The 23,518-nt window shown below is 43.3% G+C and overlaps 1 protein-coding gene across 2 annotated transcripts in view; it reads right to left on the reverse strand.

Annotated features, from left to right (window-relative positions):
* Nucleotides 1-1,882: 1,882 nt before the first annotated feature.
* ZNF423 (zinc finger protein 423) overlaps nucleotides 1,883-23,518 on the reverse strand; it is a 399,295-nt gene continuing 377,659 nt past the window's right edge. For both annotated transcript variants that reach the window (XM_031954447.1, XM_031954448.1), the window contains one exon: nucleotides 1,883-2,636. In XM_031954447.1, coding sequence (XP_031810307.1) covers nucleotides 2,607-2,636 — 30 coding nt within the window. In that variant the 3' untranslated portion in view covers nucleotides 1,883-2,606. The remainder of the gene's footprint in view (nucleotides 2,637-23,518) is intronic.

Genomic DNA, 23,518 nt, shown 5'->3' on the forward strand with positions numbered 1-23,518 from the left:
GGGAGTACAGGGAAATGAAATTTGCACATGATCCATATATATGGTAAGAGGTAGAGAGAGGAAGAGGGGCAAACCAACTCCTAAGGTGGAGATATTACATATAACTGAGATATCAGCAAGGGTTTCATGGAGATGGTTATCTGAACTGAGCATTAAATGAAGAAGATTTCAACAAATGAAGAGGAGGCTACATTGGTGCTGTGGGGAGAGGAAAGGGGGAAATTCCCTGCATAAATACATGTAGTCAGAGAACAGCTGGTAGTCCAGTTTGATTGGAACATAAAATGTGTCACAGGGAATAATTCAAAATAAGAGTGGAGAGGTAGGTTGGAGCAAGATAGTAGAGAGCCTTTTATGTCAGGCTGAGGAATCTGAAGAAAATAAGGGGAAGGGAATGATCAGATCTGGCCAAAACATTCTATGTTTCTATATGTCACCAAAACCAGAGATGTAACTGAATTATTAAAAAAAATGTTAAATATCACTGAATGTATATGCAATGAAATTAGTGATTGTTATACTTGAAATGCCTTTGTGCTATTATTTAACTCTGCCCTTCAGTGAAAAGGGGTATTAGATATTATTCCCTGCACACAAAAAAATGGAAATATAGATAGTAAAAAAAATTAATGCTACCACTTTATTATATATCTAATATTGTTAATAATAATTTAATATCACTTTTATATTAGATATGACAATAATTGTAACCCATCTGCCCAATTCTTTTATGAAATTTAGTGTTTCAGGGTGGGATGGGGGGCTAAGGGGAGGAAGAGATTTCTGATATTCCAGTTTGGGATCCAGGAAACAGAATTATAATGCTAGCATGGGAGGCAGGAAAAGACACAAGAGAGTGTCACAGGAGTATAAGATGGACCTGTGATTTCCCCACTGTTGGGAACTCCTATCTTCACTGATGAAGCAAGTGCAACTCATTTATAACTTAAGAGAATGGCTAAGAACAGCAAATGGTTCGGACCCGCCCCAGATCGCACAACCAGAATGGGAAAGATGTAACCCTTAATCCCAAATCTTCCTGTTTCAAAGGCAGCCCCATCGTCACAAGGCCAACAATGCCTCCTTATTATAGGAGGAATATGGGAAGGAAAAAAGACAGTGAAAGAACTCCTTCCATGTATAGGTATGTGTTCTGCTACAGTATCTCATTTCTACGACAGAGGAAAGAATAAAGGCCTCACGCCTTGGAGACACAGCAATCCTTTCAGGCCACAAAGGCCCTCCATGGGCAGTTACCTCCCCTCAGGACCACAGCCTCGTACGGAGGCTCCTTTGCGCTCTGTACCGAGTTTGGATTTAAAAAGATCTCCGTGCTGGGGAGTGGGCACTTACTAGCTGTGTGCCCTCGGGGGTGAATTCTTCTTCTCTCTGGGTCTCAGTTCTTCACATGTAGCATAAGGCGGCTGACCTACCCTAGATGATGTTCCAGGTCCCTTTCGGCTGTAAATCCTACAATAATAAATGCTTGTGGACTGATTGATTGTTCTTTGGCAACAGGGCTTAAGTGTTGGCCTGGAGCCTGTGACGGCCATCTGAGCCTGGCCTGAACAGGGTACACATGGTCATTCACCACCAGGGGGACAGAGAACTGGCTAACAGGGTAGAGAGAGGTGGGTTTTGTTGCCCTGTTCAGTTTTCTGTGAGGTTTTATGGATATTAATATTCTCCTCCTACCCACTCCATCCCTGTCCCTTCCCTTGGAAAACCATTGCTATTGTCATCTTGTTACACACACACACACACACACACACACACACACACACTCTCACATATTCTCTCTTTCACACACACACACACACACACACACACGTGCAGAAAGCATGATGTGCAGCTCAAAGCCCAGATTCAAACACCCAGACGCTAATTGAATGTATTCCCTTTATTGAACTGTACTAGTTATTGCAATCAGATTAAGTCACATTTAAAAAGCAGACCATCCAGTTGCACTGAAACCGATTATATTCATTACATAGTTTTAATCACTGTCCGGTGAACTGGCAAATCCAATCAAAGCATTAGTCTTTAATTAAAAAATTAAAAAGGAATATTCAGACGATAGCCAAGCAATCACATCACAATGCACAATTACCTAGGATTGCAATTTAAAAGGAGTTTAACAAAGCAACCAAAAAAAGAAAAAAAAAGAAAAAAAAGAAAAAAGAAAAAAAGAAATGAAAAAAAAAAAACAAACAAAAAAAATCACACCTAACCTTTTTTTTTTTTCTTTTTCTTTTTTTTTTTCTTTTTTAGGAGGGGAAACTATTTAATATAATACAGGAAGCAACGAAGGACAACAGCACCAAAAAGCGATCTCTCTAACGCTAGAAACGTAGTCTGCCGCGGAAGCTCTCAAAGTATACTAGCTAAAGCGGGACAATAAAAAATACTGAGCATGGAATACTTTTAATCTCTTTCATTAATATTCATTTCCAGCTGCTTATAATAGCAGCGCCTCATGGCCAAATCATTAGAGTTTTACATCTGGGTTGCAAATGACACTTTGATTGGATGTAATGCTCAAATGGCCCTCCCCACTGTGTCTCCGTCAAGTCTTCTGCAGAGAGGAGTCCTGTAGTGCCAGAAGCTCACTGCGCGTGCTGGCTCAACGTGTGGTTCTGGAAACACGAGAAAAGGAGACACGCATGAGGGGCAGAATAATAGAAAGCATGTCCATACCCTCCTACTCAGTGCCATTTACGCGGAGCGCCGCATAAAAGCTTCTCAATTATTACCAAACAAAATGTAATAAAGGAAAAGGCCTCGTAAGTAAGGGCTGCCAATCCGGCGCCTTCGCTTTGTACTCGGAGCTCTGTTAATGCTGGCACAGACCTGGGCGCCTGCTCTCCCTCTCTCTCTTTTTTGAGACCAGTCAAGTACAACCATTGCCACGTGAATACTCTGAGAGAAGGGGCAACGTCGGGGGAGGGAAGCGCCATTGAAAGGGCCCCCCTTTTCTCCTCCTTGGGAATTATCTTTGCTGTAACAATTAAGAGGAAAATAAATCTCTCATCACCTCGAGACCTCCCCGCCACATTTCCTTCTTTATTCTCCCGGTAGCGGCTCCGAGGGCTGGCAGGGAGAGGCACCAGATTGCTCCCCGCACTTCTCAGTCCAAGAAACACTTCAGCGGTTGCAGCCGGGCTGTACCCACAGCACAGAAACCACTGACGTGTCACCCCGGAGGAAAGGAAAGCTCGGCCCCTCGGCCGCGGGCTCAGGGGCAGCCTGGTGCTGGGCTCTCTCCCCGTCCGAGCGGGGCTGCGAGCAGCACCTGCCGCCCCAAACCACTGCGACTCGAGGCAGCGAGCGTGACGGTCTGTCGCGCCGCTTTGTGCCGGGGAGAAATAAATCATGATGTAATTTAGGAGCCTGCAACCAAACAGTTTCTTCCTCCTGAAAGAAGGTTACCAGCTCCCCCAGGACTCGGAGGGAGCCCATCGGGGGCACAAGGGCATCTTCTCGTGGACCGCGACCAGAGCCTGTTCTGACTGAGGTCAAACCCAGAGACTGGGCCCCAAACTGGCCCGGCGGTCTCAGAGAAGGCTCCGCTCTCAAAGTCCACAAAGTGAAAGGGAGGTCGATTTCCCTGCTCCTTGTTCTCAACATAATCACCCACTTGGAATCACCGAATTCTTCTTGACAAAAATAATAATAATAATAATAAATATAGTAAATTTATCATATATGTTATATATATATATATATAAATAAAAAATGTGTACATATACATGTATCCTTAGCAATCATCTGCGAAGCCCTTTCATTTTACCAATGGGGAAACTGAGGCCTCAGGAAGGACAGGGACTTCCCTAAGACCCCCTAGCTGGTGAGCAGAAGACTCAGGATTCAAACTTGGGCCTTCTGACTACAAGTCTCGTTCCCTTCCCATTAGTCCACACCATAATTCCTTAGGAGAGCATCCAGGTAAATGTGACACATCTCACAGAAGGAAGATAGGAGAAAGAAGCAAAGCGCTCTGGGTTCCAGAGGACTACGCTGGGTTAGCACAACGGCATCTGTCTTGTGAAAATAGTTAATGGCTGAATCTCCGTTCCCGGGCCAGGACGCTCCAGGTAGCCCTGACCCCATTTAAAGCCCAGGCAGTTTCCAGATCATGCAGCGTCACCAACTGACCACCAGGTGTCAGAAGTGGTGTTGAGTTCCTAAATCTGAAGTTCTCCGGCACAGAAAAACTCTATCGACAATTTGATCATAGGAACATGATCAAACAAGGGAGAAAACTGAAATCCAGGGAGTTTAAGGGACTTACCCAAGATGACACTGGGAGGAAGCACCTGCAGCTTTCACCTAGTTACCAAGACTATAAAAAGAACTTATTGTCTTGTATCCATTTGTCTTTAAAAAAAAAAATGATCACTCATGGTAGAATTTTCAATAAAAGGTATGAGCTGGAAGGCATCTAAAGAACTTAATACTCTATGAAAATGAAGGGTCAGGGAAGAGAAGATGTCCTTGATCGGTTGATGGCAAAGCTAGGGCTCTCCGTGAATGGGCCAGCACTCTAGGAAATATTAGAATTGGTAGTTTTAAGTCCCAGCTCCAACTCAATTCATCTCCATTCTCAAGATTGGGGATTCTCCATTTAGAAAACAAGGCTGGATTTGATCATCTTCAATGTCTTTTATAGTTCTAAATGCTACATTCTCCCCTTTGACTATATGCAACTTCCAAAAGCTAAGATGCAAAATAATCATTGTTCACACCGAATGGGGTAAATTGGATAATTATTTAGGGGGGAAGATATAAACATGCCTTTTCAATCTAGAACCCAAACAACTTCTGAATGAACCAGATTACAGAAGGACCTGGAAACTCAATTCCCTTTTACCCAATGGAAAAAACTTCCATTCCCTCTTTTGTAGATAAGAAGACTTATCTGACAAGTCAGTTTGGAACCTGTGACCAAAATCTCCAAACAAAGGGAATCTGGGAAGGGGAGAGGGAGAACGGTGAGAAAAGGAATAAAGTTATTGAATAGAATTATTATTGGTAAATAGATTGTTAGTCACAGTGACAAACTGCTCCAATATGATTAAAATGCTTGACCTCAGACAGGAAATGTATTGAAGGGTGAGTTGTCTTGTTTGGAGGGTTGGGGTGGGGGTGGGGGGATATTGGAGAAAGAAAGGTGAAAAAATCCCCATCTACCCTTGGTCGTCTCCTTGTTCTCCAGCCTGTTCCTGGCTCGGTGTGATAATGACAACTCCAATCTCACATCATTAGGATTCTATTTTTAGGTTGTGCTGAATAACAGTAATAATAACAATAATAATAAAGGCAAAGGAGCCACCATCCACCACAGTGGGAATGAAGGCCGGCCTCTCTATGCCAGAAAAGATCACCCTCATTTAGGGGGTGTCTTTCAGGAGATAATGCGCCACCAGCATACTCCACCGTTAAGGAACATGATTTCAAACCTATGTGGCTCTGGCATTGATTGCAAGAGGCAGGTCAATAAAGGAATGGTATGTGGCTCTAAATCTGATAATGAAGCTCCCTGAGTGAAGCCTCCCCCACCCACAAGCACGCTGGGCCCACGCTGACGGGGATGGCGGATCCGGCGGCGCCCTTCTGGGCAAACAGGAGCACCAGCGTGACCTCGCCATTGCCCCTCTCTTCCCCCTTCCAGCCCAATCAACACCTGCACTGCCAGCTCAATCCTGCCTCCATACCTTTGCTCGAGCTGTTCCTTCTTTGTCTATCTGAAGGCTACCCATCCTTCAAGGTCTGGCTATTCACCTCTCCAGCCCTCAGACCAGGGAGATCTGCTCCCTTCCTCTGAATTCCAGTGGCACCGCGTGCTCCCTAAGAGAATGCACCATGCCATTGTCTGCTCTCGTATTCTCCTGGGACCTAAGGAAGGGCTGGGCACAGAGGAGCTGCCCAATGAATGCTTTCTCTCTTGCCTTTCCTGCAGAGAGTGACACTCCCCAGGCCAGAGCAAGAGTGAGCAGCCCAGGCCATATTTTTCTGACAGAAGAGCTTAGAAAAGTCATCCCTCCTCACAAGAGACACAATAAAACCCACCCATAAAGCTAGTGATGTCCAGTCCCAGATATTGTCTTTCCTGAAAGCTTTCAGCCACAGCACTTCAGGGAACCAGGATTTCAGAAGTGCTTAGCAGAAGGCCCCATGAACATAGGGACAGTCTCTGAGAGTTACTGTGGTTGAAACAACTCCCCCACACGGTAGCCAACCTCGTCACGAGCCTCTTCACACTTCGAAAGAGTCTATCACCAAGCCTGCGGTGGAATGGATGCTTTCCAGTTTGGTAAGGGCTGCCAGAGAGAACGCCACACCAGTCAGGGCTCTGCAAACCCTGTATCACCTCCCCTCCCCACGGAGGCACTGGGGTTGAGAATGAGTGAAGGCAGGGCTCTCCATCCATCCATCCAATTATCTATTTCTATGTATGCATGCATGTGTGTGTGGGTTAGAATCATATGTGCATGTGCACACACACACACACAGATTTGGCACAGGACAGAGGTGGCTGAATTTAACCCCTCAAATTTTACAGAACAGAAAGATGAAATGCAAAGTGGGGAAGAAGTAACTGACAAAGCCAAGATTTAAACTTTCATCCTCCGAATCCAAAGATAGCTGAAAAATTTCATCATGCAATTAAATTTCTCACTACAAACAGATAATGTTTGTATCTTCTTAATAATTACTATTTCACAGAAGACAGTATTGAGGTTAAAGCAGCATTTTCTTAGGTCCTTTTCGTTATCCCGATTTCATGAAATTACTAAAAAGGAAATGATCTGTTTCCTTTTATATTAGTGCTTTTAAAAAAGAAATTTTGGTTTCCCTGATTATAGAGAACTCCCAAAATAAAAATTTCCTCTACCAATGCAAATCCCAACAGGTTTTACAATTTATTGTTCAGGGCACTGAGAGGTTAGCTGAGTAACTGACCCAGGGGTCATATATCCAGGATGTAACAGGATTGAACCTAAATCTTCTGAATTTCTCTCAGACACAGAGAAATTCAGAAATAGAATGAGGTGTAGAAAAAAGGGAGGGAAGGAGGGAGGGAGTGAAGGAGAGAGAAGGCGGGATGAGGGAAAAAGAGGAAGAGAGAAAGGAGAAGGGAGAGAGAGAGAAAGAAAGACAGAGAGATGGAGGAAAGGAGGGAGGGAGAGAGAGAGAGATTCAAGCAGACAGGGGAATGAGAGGGATGGAGATCATTGATGTAGGAATAGCTTCCTGGAAAAGTGCCAATACCACTAGACCATCCTACCTGATCTGAGTTTGGACAATAGATGGATGGTCTCTGAGGCCCTTTCAGAGTTAGATTAATCATCTAATCCAACACCTTCATTTTACAGATAGAGAAATTGAGGCCTTGAGAAAGAAAAATGGCTAAAATGGAATTTCATGCTTAGTTCTCTGCCTATAAATTCATTAACCTGGAAGCATCCATGGTTTTGGATGCAGAGGCCCTGGATCCAAATTCCGCATCTGATACTTATGACATACATGACCTCAGACAAGTCCCTTAAACAAGCAGCTTGAACTACACACCTGAAGAAAAGAGAGCAAAGGTGAACAGAGGCCTCTTGTAAACTGGAAGCTCTTGCCCGAGGTCAGTGTACGAGATTCAGGAAGACAGGGAAAGAGAAGAAGGGAACCCTAAATTCTATTTACAGCTGCTCCTAGATGAGATCCCAAGGCCCAGGGCACTAAGTGAGAAACAAAGAGAAGGGAAAGACAGTCTTTGTTCTCATGGGGCTCCAAGGCTAACTGAAGGAACAAGATGTATCCACAGAAGGAACATTTTAAAAACATGATGAAACAGTCAGTGTGAGCTTTCATGTCAAAATTAGTGGGAGAGACCCCGTGAGCCCTCCAAATAAGTGCAGAACCATCTTTGCTCAAACTTAGCAAGGCAAGAAAAGACCTGCCAGGCAGCTCAGAACTGGCACCGGCCCCAACAAAGGGTGGGAGTGGGAGTGGAGGGACGCAAAGTGTCCCTTGTCGTCCGGGCCTCCCAATTACCCAAACACCTGTGCTAAGTAACTCCATGCTGATCGGCTGAAAATTCACACAGTTCAATAACCCTAAAAGAAGCTGCAGCTCCTTCCCCCCATGGCTTTGAGCTGCAGTAGGAGGGATAGAGGAGAACTTAATCAAACCTTCTTAAAGGGCTCCTTCCAACCGGCATGGTTCTCACAAGGGCATTTTGGCTTAACGTCTACTTCTCTGTTTACGCCCATGCTATATTTAGGCCTTTCAGAAAATGAGGAAAATCGGTTTTTAAAGATGCTACCGACACCGAAACCGAACACTTCCTGGCCTCATAAAGGCCCTGGAGGGGAAAAGGGAGGTGGTGGTGGAGGGAGGGAGACCCACTCCAAGGCTGGCACTCGTGCTAGGGCTCTCCCTGCCTGCCAGCAAGTCACAGGTGTACGACAGAGGAGCAGGTGAATAAAATAAAACGGCAAAGGTGGGGAGGGGAGGAGGGGGGAGGAAGATGGTTTTAGGCCATAATCCATCCGCTCTATAGTGTAATTGTGCATCTGCTACGAATCGAGGTATTTGGTACAAGCCTGTTCTGGAGACAGACTGCCTAGGAAAGCATGCTCATGCACCCCAGGACCATATGTTAGAGATGGGTGAAGGGGAGGCAAGGGAGGCTGGCAGACCACTCTGGATGCCAACAGAAGCCACGAGCATCCTAGGGAGGCAAGACCCCATCTGGGACTGAGAGAAGAGCCCAAGAAATTGCTCTTTTTCCCCCCTCTGCAGCCAAGATAAGAGGAGCCACTCTGTTGTTCATTTGCTCAAAATACTTTCTGAGCCCTCTACTCTATACTGAGCAGGGGATAAAAAGAGAAATACAGGATGGCTCCTTACCTGGAAGGAGCTCACAGGCTAGTAGATGGATTCTCTTCCCCTAGAACAACCTAGATACTTAAAGGAAGAGGGGTGGTGGGATGAGGTGGCCCAATTTAATGCTCACCTCTTTCGAGAAGTCTTCCCTCATTAACCTATCCACTCAAGGAGATCTCCACACATATTTTAATTACATACTACCTCTGAATTCTTCTAGAGGTTTTGTTTTGTTTAGATATGTTTTCCTTATTCATGTACTTAAAGCTAGGTGGTACAGTGATAGAGCATCAAGCTTAGCATCATGAAGATCTGAGTTCAAATGTGACCTGAAACACTTACTATCTATGTAACCCTTGGCAAATACCTAAACCCTATTTGCCTCAGTTCCTCAGCTGTAAAATGGGGGTATACGGACAAAGAAAAGCCAAGATACTGGATCTGTCTATAGGGCCATGTAGAGTCAGAGAGGAGTGAATGACTGAACAAGAATAAAGTATAAACTCCCTGAAGTCAAAGATTCTCTCCCATAATGCTTAATAAATATTAGTTTAGTGAGAGTATATTAAAGACTGGGGTCATATAACAATAATAATAATAATTAATAATTTTCTAAGGTATACAAAGAACTTTCCTCAAAGTAGCCCTGTGAGATATGTCGTACAAGTTTTATCCCCATTTTACAGAAGAGGAAACTAAAATTAATAGCACAAGGTCACACAGTAAATAAGAACTGAAGCCATGAACATGAATTACTATCTTCTGACGATAAAATACTCATTTTCCCTTATCCATAATTGTTTGAATCCTTATTCTACTACTTATGTGACCTTAGGCAAGCTATTTAACCTCAATGGGACTCAGTTAATTTCTCTGTAACATAAGAGCATTGGACTAGATAATATCTAACGTTCCTTCCTATCCTAAATTCACGATCCCTCCCACAGAAGCACCAGTTCTTCTTTTCTGAGTCTATTTCACTTCTAGTCTATATGATTCTTTCACTGTTTCTTAGGTTAATTAGACCCTTTTCCTATTCCCAGCTACAAAGGAAGTGCCTTGAAGCCAGAGCTGGTATCCTACTACTCAAGTCTCCTCCACAAGGCTGAGCACAAGGAAGAGGATGGAGGCACGACTGGCTGACTGACTGACTTCTTCCCAGTCCCTCCTTATAGATAACAGAGATTACAAGGTGGTCCCAAGAACCACACAAGCAGTGGGAGAGACTGAAAATGCTTGGGGGAGGGAGAGAGGTTGCTAGAATATCTCTCTGATGAGGTGACAATGATGATGATGTCCATTAATCACTATATATTTTTTCTCTCTCCAAGGACTACCCTACCAACTTGTCAAAAACACACTTGAGAATTTCCTCCCTCACATTTTGGCTTTTTCTCTAGAATCTCCTGACATTACTCTCTATCTTTGATGTTTTTCATATCCCAACCAATATTCCAAGCACACCCACTATTTCCTTCTCCCTGGTACAATATCAGGGAGGAACATTTCAAAATGGATAGTCACAAAGTGGCCCCTACAGGGAAGACAGGAATGGGAAGGGGGAGAGAGGGAAAGAGAAAGACTTAGGACATCATAAATTTAGAGATGGAATGGAACTTCCTGTTGTTCAGTAGTTTCAGTCATATCTGTCTTTTTATGCCCCCCACTTGGGGTTTTCTTGACAAATTTACCAGAGTAGTTTGCTATTTCCTTCTCCAGATCATTTTACAGATGAGGAAACTAAGGCAAACAGGGTTAAGTGACTTGACCAATATCACACAGCTATTAAGTGTTTGAGGTCAAATTTGAACTCAGATCTTCCTGACTCCAGGCCCACAGTTCTACCCAGTGTGCCACCTAGATGTTCTGGAAGGGAACTTATAAGTGATCTAAACCTACCATCTCATTTTACTAAATGAGGAAACTGAAGCGTAGAAAAATTAAATGAGTTGTAGTAATTTTATGTAGCTATGACAGGTAATACATGGCAGATCAAGAACATGAAACCAAGTTCTCTCACTCCAAATTTATTGTTCTTTTTATTATTATTATTATTGTTCAACCTTGCCTCAACCTGAAAAGACCGCTCCCCCTCAAGGTGCTTCCTGGGCTAAAAGGTATAAGAGGAGCTGAATTGTCACCAGAACAAAGTTTCAGGGATTAAAGTATATCAGTACATCTTGCAATATTGCTAATATATATATATATATATATATATATATTTGGCTAAGATAGCATCACACCCAAACACTCACTTGTCCTAAATCACTGTGCTTGTTGCACAAAGGTAGTACACCTCTTCCTCCAGTTAAACATAAAGTCCTCCTAGGCAGGAAACCCTATTTACTTTGTATCTTTCAGAAATACCTAACACCTAGCAAGCACTGTATATCTAAATACATTGCTATATATATAGCAAGCACTGTATATGCTACTATATATCTTACAGTAGCAGCTAAATACATGTTATTTTGATGATTGTGGTCTTAAAAAAAATTGCCAGACATTCTTTCTTCCTTGATAAGACAGAAACAAAGTCAAAAGACTTAGATTCAGATCTTGATTCCAACACTTACCTAGCTCTATGGCCAAATTATAGGAACATACGATATCAAGCTATAAATTATCTTAAGGATCACCTAGTCTAAACTCTGCATTTTAATATGCAAAAACTAGGGTCCCAATAAAAAAAATACTCTTTTCACAATATGATATAACTTTGTCTTTATTTCCTCACCTGTAGAGATAATAATACATGTATTACCCAGCTCACAGACTTGTGAGGAAGGCATATTATAAACTATAAAGGACTGTATGAAAATAGATAATACTTTAAGATTTGCAAAACATTTTATATACATTATTATCTGATCTGAACCTCACAACAAGCTTGTGCTATTATTATTTTCATTTTACATGAGGCAGAAAGGTTAAATGACTTGCCAAATATCACAGATCTCAGGATATGAAACAGGATCTAATTCTCAGTCAAACAGTTAATCCATTCTACTGACAACAACCTATGTATAAAAAGAGAGTAATCATCATAGTCACAAGTCTTATTTCAAGGGAAAGGCAAAGTTCTATTTCTGTCCCTTTGCCCCTCCCTCCTTGCTTTCTATCTACATGGCCATCTAGCTCCATAAGTTTGAGAATTCTAGTTCCATCAATAAAGATTAGTTTGGTTTTCTTTTTTTATCAGCTTGACTTTAAAAAAAGAGATTACTTTGGGCAAACTATACAGGCTGGGCCCCAGCTCAAGCCATAAGAGATTATTATTTCCTATTGGGAGCCAAGGGGGATGCATGAAACATCAATTAGTACCAGGCTAGCCCTAAGCCTGTGGTTAGGGATGACCAAAAAGGGAGACGCTATAAGAAGAAACCAAGAAAATCAGATAAAAAGAAGATAAATGGGATGTCCCAACCATTATCTTTGCTTCTCTCTTTCTCTTCATTTTCTTCCTCCTTCCCTTTTTTCCCCTCTTCCTTCTTCTTCTCCCTCCTTATTCTATGGGCAACTTTGCTCCCCTTTCTGCTACATAGTGCTGAGGAAAAAAAATTCACCTGTGCCCCCCCTTATCATTTGTGTGGGCTTATTTTTAGAACAGTTTGACAATCGTCCAAGGGTCTAAGACGAACAGATGGCCTGTCTTAAAGCTTCATATGTTCACTAGTTTGCACTTCTGACAAACAGTAAACGTACTCGAGAGCGTGCTATAAACAGGGCTGAATGAATACTCAGAACACAATTTAGTTAATACACTTCATTAAAACTGAGAGTGATATCCATGGCTCCCTCTAAAAGCCAGGTGACATCCCTCCTCCCTGCCAGGGCAGCAACACTAAGCTGGCATATCTGGGGTTCCAATTCCTTTTCTTCTCTTCATTCCTCATTCCCTACTCCTAAAAGCACAGACTGTGTTTATCTAGTTTTGTCGGTCTCACCTATAAATTCAGAATTAGTTTGTGAGGCGGTTGTTGTCTCCCCCCACCACCCCCACTCACCATTCTCAAAACAACAGCCCATCAAATTATCATGAAGCTCATCAAAATGATGTCAAGACCAGCCTCCATTTGCCCTAGAAGAATCTCTGAAAATAGCTTGCCCAGGCAGTCAGGAAGCAATGTCTCCTTTACATGAAGGGGAAAGCCTGTGTGAGGTTTTTCCCTTCACCTCCCAGACAACAAGCTAGGCTGTTGTCTGCCACTCTGGATCAGCAGGAAGTGAGTGTCACACCATGCTTGGCCAGGGAATCTGTCTTGTGTGAGTGACTCAATTAAATTTGGAACTCCCGAGCTTTTAGGAATCTCTGGTTTGAGGAATGTCAATTGTAAAGAGAAGGAAAAGAAAGGAGATATGACAGCACAAGGGTAGAGAATTCAGTGCATGGGAAGGACACTGGTCATATATTCTTTCACCTCCTCCATAAGGTCATCAGCAAGCCTAACGCCAGACCAGGAGTCTTCATACTAGTTCTACCATGAACTAGCTGCATCACCTTGACCAAGAAACATAATGAGTTGCATAAGGAGGAAAGACACCTCTCTCATTGGAGGTACCACTGATGGTACGTTGTATCATTTGTCAAGATAGAGCATGAGGATCAAGGACCAATCCATCAATAACATTGAGGAACAATAGAATATAAGCTTCTTGTAGGAAAGGAGGATTTATTTCATTGTCAACTTTGTATCCCTGGCATCTAATTTAATGCAATTTTTTAAATTGTAGTTCTCAACCCCATGGGGGGGGGCTCTCATAATTAATATGGGAATCATAGAATTATGATTTATTATCTGTAAATATTTGATTTGTATACCTATTTTATAAACCTATATACTTGGGATCATATAACAATTTTCTCTGGCAAAAAGGGGTCACAAGTGGAAAAAGTTTAAGAAGCCCTAAGAAGTATAGTGTCAGGCTCATATAGTACTTTTAAAATGTTTGTTGAATGACTGGTTTGTGGATCAATTAGTTTTGCGGGATAGACTTTTCTGAGTTGCTTCCAAAGACTTTCCTCCCCCTAGTTCCATTTAGGAGTCATTCCCCTGAAAATGGGTCAGGGAGACCCATCCTCCTCTAGTTGAAAAAACACAATTTGAAACTTTTTGGAATCTACTGAGCCTGAGTCAGGATAGCATCAGAATTTAAGAAAGGCAACATAGTAAAATGAAAAGAGTAACGGAAAAGAAAATGTGAGTCCATACCTCACTTCTGCCATACCACCTGGGTGACCTTGGGAAAGATATTTAACCTCAAAAGGATGAAGTGAGACTACATGGCGTCTGAGGTTCCTTCCAGCTCTAATGGTATTTATGATCCTATGAATTGCCTCTCAGAAGCACCTTCCCTTTTCTAAGTCCAGAATCCATGGGCCTGAGTTAGAGAAGGTCCAAAGCTGGCCTCTCTATTGAATGGGAAATATCTCATTCAGCTGGTCAGTATCCTCCCCATAAAAACACTAAATAAAATGTTGTTGTGAAAGGAAAAAAAGTGGAACAAAGCCCAGGGGAGCCATGGTTCCCTACTGTGGTGCTTTGGAAATAAGACCCACCAGAGAATATATTATTAAGAGAGAACCGAAGTCTTCTATTAGAGAACCTACCCCGTAAACACACTCCAATTCACACAGTCACCCAACAAAACAAGGCAACTAATAATAGCCACCCTGGGGGAGCTAAGGCTCGGGAGAATTATACTCTAAAATGCAAATGTCCCCACATCAGTATGTTTCCTAGCCCATGCCAAGAAGCAGAGGAAATAAAGGAAAGATGTTCTGTAACATAGCAGCCTTGTAAAAGGAAGGCAGGGAATGGAACGGTTATTGTCACAATCAAATACAATAATGAAGTATCTTTAGAAATGGATGACCAAAGATGCAAACCTCCTCTTGCCTCCTCCTCCACCACCGCCATCATTTCCTTACGACTCTGCATCCTGGGTGAATGCTACTATTGTTTCTCCTCTTTGATCTTATCCCAGACAGGGATCCTAACTAGAAATTCTTTCATCTAGGCCAAAAACAGTTTTACATTGTTGATGGTGAAGAGTATGGGTGGGGGTGGAGAGCGAGGGAGTAGTATGGGGGTTTTATTATTAGTTTTTCTTTTGGATTGAGGAGTGAGAGAGCAGCCAGATCCTACATGAAGAACATCTCAAGTCAGGGTGACCCATCCCCCAAATGGCTGGACCCACATCTCCATAGAGATGAACCCCTAGCAGTTGCCGGCAGCAGCAAGAAAAGATGAGAGCAGGGTCTCATTGTTCCTTTTGGATTTGTGCAGGGCTGACTACAGAAAGACCGTGACAGGGAAAAGTTTTACCACTTCCTTGCAGAGAAGTTTATTTCCCTGTTTCATCCTGGGATAGTGGCACTCATGCCCTAAACACAATGGAATCTGGCTCCATTGCTAACTAGCTGTGTGGCCTTGAACAAGTAAGTAGTGGAATGGGCTGCCTCAGAAGGAGCTAAGTTACCCATCAATGTAGGTGATCAGGTGGATCAAAGGATCACACGTCAGAGAGGTCCTAACTGGGAATGCTTAAATGGCTACAGCTTGAATGAGATGACCTTTGAGCTCTTTCCGAGGATCTGTCATTTTAAAATCACCAACATTTGAATTGTCATTAACACTAACCATCAACCTATAAATTAATAACTAATATTTATAGAGAACTTGGAGGTTTGTAAAGTCCTTTACATATAATCTCAGTGGATGCCCCAAACTCCAAGGTGGATATTTATTATTATTCCCATTTTATAGATGAGGAAACTAAGGCTCTGAGAGAGTGTGACTATCCTATGATCCCCACAGCTAGTAACTGTCCAAGTCTCGAATTCCAACCAGTACACTCTAGTGTGTCAACTTCACAACGGGCTTGCTGTGAGAATCACCTGAATAATAGATGTGAAAGCAAGTTGAAAAGGAAAGTGTTGTATCCATGTGAGGAATTATTATTATTGGCAGGGAGCTGCCTGGGCTGTTATACCTCAGAAATTCTATTATTGAGGACTGACTGCCTTATGCATAGACAGAATAGGTGGCTGCCCACCACCGCATGAATTGCACCACCGCAGTGCCATTGCACTAGGAATTGTCCCCTACCCAAAAAACATTGCTTCCCATTGGACTGACACATTAATTTAAATTCCTACTAATAAAGTTCCTCCTTAAGGGTCTTTTAAGAGAATTATATACATTTTGATTGGATTAAGGCAGTCTGTCATCTGGAAGGAGCAAACTACACATTGCTGTCTCTACGTATCAGTTTCCCCATCTATTAAAAAGAGAGAGTTGAATTAGATGACCTTCCTTCAGGTCCCTTACAACTCTAATAACTTATAAAACACTATCAGATTCTAAGAGGAATGTATGAGCTGGGATTAGTTTATCTGATTCGGTCTTCAACATCCATTGTCACACAGTGAGAACAGAGCTTGGCAGGAGAAAGGAAAGGTAAGATCAGACAGAGAGTTATCTGGGGCAAGCCAGGTGGGACCCTCAGTGGGGAACCTCAGAAGACAGCAGTGGGCACTTGGAGTAGGGGAATGGCTAGGTAGGAGGGAAGCGGGAAAAGAAAAGTCAACTTCACAGTTGTGTTGCGGGTTCGATGTTGCTTCATAATGGGCAGTGTTGCCCTTGGCAAAAATCACTGCCCATCAACCCTTCCCCACTCTCTGGGGCGGCTATTCAGCTCTCAGGGCTGCTTTCAGCAAATGTAAGGGGAACCAAAGAGCAGGATAGGGCCAGCTCATTTTTCCCTCAGTGGTTAATGTGTCCTCCAAACTCGTTATGTCAAACTCAGACTTTAAGACAAAAAGCAAGGCACAGGATCTCTTCCCTTTGCCATTATGGAAAGCTTGGGCTGGCACCTTCCCCCAGCCCAAAACAGATGGATCTAGTTCTTGTCTCTGCTTCACCATGTGTGAAATGGGCCACAGACTCCTTTTCCCATGCTCTCTCTCTCCAATAACCATCACTACAAATGGCTTTTTCCCAGAGACCCCTTAATAAGATACTACCCTCCAATATCACAAATGGAGAAACTGTAAGCCACAAAGGAGGGACGTATCTGACAATAAACTCAGGAAATATAAACCATTGAGTAGAAAGGGTGTTTAATGTCTTTATTACCCCCTTTTAATTTGCAGGTTTCCAATTATACAGGTTAATACAAGAGTAAACATCTAAGACTTATTATGTGCAAGACATTATATATGGGTTAGAGATGTAAAAATGAAAAACAACACAGTCCCTGCCTTCAAGGATCTTATAGTCTAATAAAGAGTAAACAAAATGCCTACAAAATAAAAAAAATACAAGGTAGTGTGGGAAGGACAAAAGGCAAATCTAAACAATGAGTTCTAGGACAATCTGAGGCAGGAACACTTTTCATCTGGCAGGATCATGTAGGAAGAGAATTAAAGGAAAAGAAGAATTCAGATTATCAAAGAGGAGGAGGAGAGATTGTGTTCCTGCCATAGCTGGCAGGGTAGAGTGAAATGATTAGGGTTAGTTTGCACAAATACACAAGAGCACAAAAGCAGAATGAAATGGGAAGTAGGCAAGCTAACTTGAGGCAACTGGGGGGGGGGGGAGGGGATGGAAAAGAATGCTGAACTTAAGAATCAAGATGATCTGAATTGGAATCCTACCTGCATACAGCTAAATGACCCTGGATAGTTTCTTAATCTTTCTAAACCTCAGTTCACTACTCTGTAAAATGAGAATAATTATACCATCTACTTCCCTTAAAGCAATGTTGATTATTGAAGTTGGGTGCAGATTTCTCACTTTGTATACATCCTTTTCTTTCTCCCTAAATCTAGAAGACTTGGAAATTAAAAACACAACCTCTTATCTAGAAAAGATCCTTTATCACTGAGTCATCCAAAGAGCATCTTTTTTCACAAATTCTATCTCCACAGACCTCTGTACATGCTATGAGAGATTATGCTCAGGTGTAAAGCCTGAGTCCCAAATATTCAAATACTGAAATCACTGGTTTTCCTCTCAATCTTTTGCCAAACACTGAGATTTCATTCTGATTCCTGAAATTGTTTCCTGGGTCTTTGATTAGAGAATCCAGGAATTTATTGCCAACTTTTTATTCAATTCAAAAAGCACTTACCAAGTTCATACTATGTGCAGAGGAATGTGTGAGGTCCTGAATTATCCAAAACAATTCTCTGTTTCTTTTGGAGACTAGTCCTCACAATAAGGCTCATAAGAGGCAGTTCACTCCTCCAGAACGAATAGCAGACCCATCCTGAGCACCACAGGATAAATCAAACTTTAGCCAGCCAAAGCCAATGGAAGCTAGAACAATCACACTTCTATGACTCCATGCCTTAAATGTTCTTTACTAAAGCACAGTAGGAGAATCCTAGAATCATACAGTATAACCTCAAAGTTGGAAAGGATTCTGAATATATTATTTCATCCAAGAAAGAGACCCTGACTAAAATATGATCATTTTTAGAGCTGAAGGAAGAAGTCTCAGATCACAAAGGTTTTCTAGAATTGTAAGACTCGGAGCTAGAAGGGACCTTTGAAATGCTTTAGTGTATGTACCCCATCCCTTCATTTTGCAGATGAGGAAAATGAATCCTTGGGAAGAAGTCACACAAGTGGTAAGTAGCAAGGATACTCACAACCTATAAATGGTTGTTCCAATGCCAAATCCAGAACCAAATACAGTTCTTTTTACCGTATCACACTTCCTTTTGTCCTAGAGACTCGCCAGGATCTATTCCACCCTTATTGTCCCACACAAAACCTCTGCTGGTTAGCTGCTCACTCCCAGCTCTTGATTCCTTGTTCTTTATCATTGCCATTCTCTTGTCTTCAAATACTCCACAAGAAAGAAGGGATCGGACCGTGGCCATGGCCAACTGACTACTTAATGATTTTTGGCAGTTTCCCTCCACCAAGCAAAAGAATGTGAGATAAACTGATAAAAATCTGGATAGCCTCAGTTATTCCATCTATAAAACAGGGAGATTGAACTGGGTGAACTAACATGCTCTGATCTTTTGATTCTCTGGGGTCACATGTAACTCTGGTCCATCCCCTGTCATCAGCCAGACAAAGCTGGGATGACATATAGACTCCTTAAGCAGAGATCCTGGGTGAGATGCAAATGCTGAGATTAATCAGTCCATCTACAAGCATCTTTTAAATGCACCTCTAGGTGCTAAGAACTGTGCAAGGCAGAGAGAAAGACAAAAGCGAAATAGTTCTTGCCTTCAAGGAGCTTATTATGATCTACCTATCCGGGAAAACTAAGAATGCACAAAATATGAACAAAATACAGGATAAATCTGTATTGGTGAGGGTACCAATAACAGGCGAGAGGGAACAGGAATGTCTTCATATGAAAGGAGATGCATGAAAACAGTTTTGAGGGAAACAAGAAATAATGAATGGTAGAAACTAGGTATGGGATATAGCCAGTGCAGGGACAAGGATGCTGTGTGGGATGTACAACAAAGATCTTATGGGTTGGTTGGTTTGTTCTTTTTTTCCTCTAACAAACAGTTTGCTCAAGACAGAATCTAAATGAATGGGACTGGAGAACTGAAGGAAGTAAAAGGGGGATTTAGGGAAGAAGAAACTTTGAACAGAAGTATACCTTTTTACCAAGGACTTTGTTGACTTTTCTCCAAAACTAGAAGCAGAGAGAAGAAGAAAAGATCCCATACCCTACCTCAAAAAAAAAAAAAAGTCTGTTTTCTTCCCAACCCATAACTTATATCTTTGAATATAGCAAACATGGTACTTTTTTAAGAAAGCCATGCAGAATTTATTTCTAAGTATATATGTGATCAAGTGAATATATTTATAAAAGGATATTGAAATCAAAATGCATTTAATTCCTGTCCCCAAAAAACTTTAAAAAAAAAAAAAAAAAAAAAAAAAAAAGGAGAAATTCTCTACTTCAAAAATATCTTTCCTAAACAGGAAATCAAGGTTCTTACACCATTAGTAGATCATACTCCCCCCCTTAGTCAAATATAGCATGTTTTCCCTCAAAAAATGGTTTCCCACAGTCCACATGGAGTGGGCTTCCACCCCCTCAAAAATGCCCCCAAATTATGGGAAGAGAAGTCCTGAAGACGCAAGACATACCTAATTTGCTGTGATGAATTGTATGCATGCTCCAATGACCAAAACTGCAGCTGAGACCTATTATATTTAATGATCAAGACGTTCCTTGTGAAAACACTAAGGCACACGTGTCATCATCACTCTGTCTGGACAGGGAGCCCAGGCTGGCTTGGGGGAGCAAGCCAGAGGAGAGCTGTTCGATGAGGCTCCAAGGCTAGAGAAAAGAAGGGAGCTGCTGACCACTGTCCCGGAACCCAGCCCCACTGAGAGGAGGGCTTTGCTGCAGGCTGCCTTAAGTGAATTTCTGTCTCTTCAGAGGTCTGGCTCTGGGCCATTAAGCATCTTAAAGGAGATCTTATACATTATGTGGATACCCAGTGGCTGAGCAGACCTGGTCACGTAGGTAGGGCCATGGAGAAGACATCTCAGAGCAAGCTGAGGATAGTTAGGGATAACTGGTCGGTGGGGGAAGGGTTGTGACTGCAGCTGGACAATGAGGACACTGGCAAGTCGTCCCTGTCCACTGTGGAGGGGCGGTGGTAGGGAGAATTCAAAACAGCAGATAACCTTAAATCATGGACTTGGCTGTTCTAGGAACACGGTGTCTCTTGTAGAGAGGGCCTGGCATGTGACTCTTTAAATCTAATTTCCATTTGCAGGAAAATTGGTATAAGCGATTGATTATATGTTTTCTCTCCATGTGAGCAGGATCTGTCCCTCCAACTGTCCCTGATCACAAACATTCATCCCAAACCCGAACAAATAAAAAAGATCATGACTCTTTCCTACCTCTCCCCACTGATTGTTCCCTCCCAGCTCCTGATCTGAGATTCTATCAAGGGCCCTTCCTGATCACCCAATCTTGTTTTGTGCATTCCCTTACCCACAGACCCTTGGCCCACAGGAAGGCAGCTGGCATCATATTCGGCTCAGTATTTATTTATTAAGTGCCTGTTGGACATAAATCCCTGGGCGCGGGGCTCACCCAGTTGTCCCTCACCACAAAGAGCTGACTTTATTCTAAGGGAAAGAAGAGCAGGGAACCTGAGCTGATTCTTGTTACTCATTTCCCTTTATTTATATGTGGTTTTATAAGTATTAGGTAATGTATGGGTTTGTGGGTGGGGAGAGGGACAGGGATTGGGGGAGGGAGGGAGGAGAGAACATAAGCCCCCTTTAGAGCAGGTTCTGTTTAAAAAAAAAACAAAAAACAAAAAAACAACAACAACAACAAAAAATAGCCCACCATCCAGCGAGTACATTCGGGTGTTTTTGATTGGCTGACTCTGTGGATGTCTAACAGCTTCCATTTCTTCAGGACCTACCACGAGGCTAGGGGCCACCTTCTCCCAACAGAAAGGGAGCTCCTTCATGACAAGGTCTGTGTCTTATTTTCATTTTCACACTCAGTATAGTGAGTACTCGGTGGATGGTGTTGACTGATGGGAATGGTGCCATTCTCTATCAGAGCTCCTGCATGAATCCCCGAGGCCCCCCCTCCAACACTAGCACACGGATCACATGTCTGGATTTTGTAAAAACTTCAAAAGAGAGAAGGGAGGGTCTGTGTTAATTATTGACACAACAAAATTAATTTTCCATCTATCTCTCTTCCGCTCCCCCCTCTGAGGCACCTCCCCCGCCGCCTCTCCTGCGAGTTCTGATGCAATGTTACTGACTGGCACTCCCGAAATGCCAACTTGCATTTCTCATCATTAATTTCTTTCTAAATGTCATTAGTAATTGTTATTGCCAGACCAAAGAGTGCAATCTGGGCCTTCATAAAGAAAGCGCAGCTCTCATTCCTTTTCTGGTGTTAGCACCTCTTGGCCAGGCTGGGCCACCAAATCCTGGCAGAGGCTGGGGGACTCCGCTTCCAACCAGTTAGAAAGACGGATTATTATATCCAGAGGCAAAACATGCCTCATTTTTAACATTAATGGATAGAAACACGCCATTCCTCCACCGGAGGAGCCGTCTGTGAACGCATCCTTCAGGACAGGAAACCGGGGAGGACGCAAAGGCGAGGTCCAGACTGGCACTTGCAAGCCTGCCACATGATCCATGTGGCCAATGGGGGGCCCTTCCTTGGGAAGCTTTTGGTCTCTGTGTCCAAACTCGGCATTTTCCTGGCAAGGAATTTGTTGCTATGAGCATCCAAGAGCAGGCGAGCTGGAGGCATTCGCAACATTGATGACAGAGAACCTCTCCCATTCAAGATCTCTGGCAACGGAATCCCATCCAGGGCAACTCTAAGAGGTGAATCCTGTCCAGGGCAATTCTAAGGGGTGACTTCTGTCCAGGGCAACTCGAAGGGGTGACCACTGGTAAGCTCTAGGGACCAGAAACCATCCTGGGTCCAGGGAAGACTGAAGAAGGGTCTATATGGGCCATAGGAGGTACCACCAACAACTTCACAGAAATCTTTCTTTCTTTTTTTTTGGGGGGGGGGGAGGAGAGGGTGGGGAAGAGGGAGAGCAATGTGTAATGAATGGTTGCTTTCTTTCCCTCTGGCTCTCCCGCCTGCCATCACAAATCTCTTTCCTACTTGAGTTAGGACTGAGCTCTTCCTCCTGACTGACCCCTGCTTCTGCCCCTTCCTTCTCACTAAACTGAAGGCATTTGGTCCCAGGGGCAGACAGCAACCATTTGGATGTTACAGGCAAGAAGCAGCTTCCAGCGAACACAATGGCTGCACAGACATTGGGTCTTGGCTGCTTCCACACATGCCCATCTGTCAGGATGGCATGGTGCCGCCTCTAAAGTTGGTTGGACCCTTGCCCCAGGGCATAAATGACAGGCAACAATGGGCAGAGACAGGCAGCCTGAGGACCCCATTCCAAGCACCATTTCTGCCCTGAACAGAGCCCTCCGGGTGCATTATGTCCCCCACCCAGCACTGCCATTCCCACCTCCTCTCAGTTCATCATGTAGACCATTGTCCCAGAGCCCGTTAATGATTCAGTCATTGAGTTTCACCTGGACTCCTTCTGCACGTTCCCCTTCTCTTTCCTCTTTTCCTTCTGCTCTTCTCTTCTATCCATCTTGACGGTGAGTGAGCTATGCGAGCTCCTGTAAAGCTACGGTGACACACTGAGAGACAGCGTGAGTCATGGAACAGGAGTGACTACAGCCATGGCCAACTAGAGCAGAGAAGCTGCCTGCCTCCATGCTGGCTGCCAAGGGTGGCATCCAACCCAGCCATGAGGGCCCCCCTCCCCACTCCCACCACCTCCTGAATCTTTGCCGTGGGCAAAGGCAACAAAGGTGATGCAGCTCTCATTCATCAGGCCCTGCCTGTCCACCCATGGTTACATCACAGCCACTTTAAACCTTAAAAGGACTTTAAAAGGACACTCTTTCTACCCCCATGCCTCTGGATTCCAATGCTTTGTGACAAGGAATCACAGACCGGCAGAGTTGGAAGGGATCTAAACAAAGCCCCTCTCCTTACGTTCAGGGAAAGTGCGTTCCAGAGAAGCCTCAGAGAGAGGAAAAGACTTGCTTCAGATCATAAATCT

This window comes from Sarcophilus harrisii, chromosome 2 (assembly GCF_902635505.1).
Source record: "Sarcophilus harrisii chromosome 2, mSarHar1.11, whole genome shotgun sequence".
NCBI lineage: Eukaryota > Metazoa > Chordata > Mammalia > Dasyuromorphia > Dasyuridae > Sarcophilus > Sarcophilus harrisii.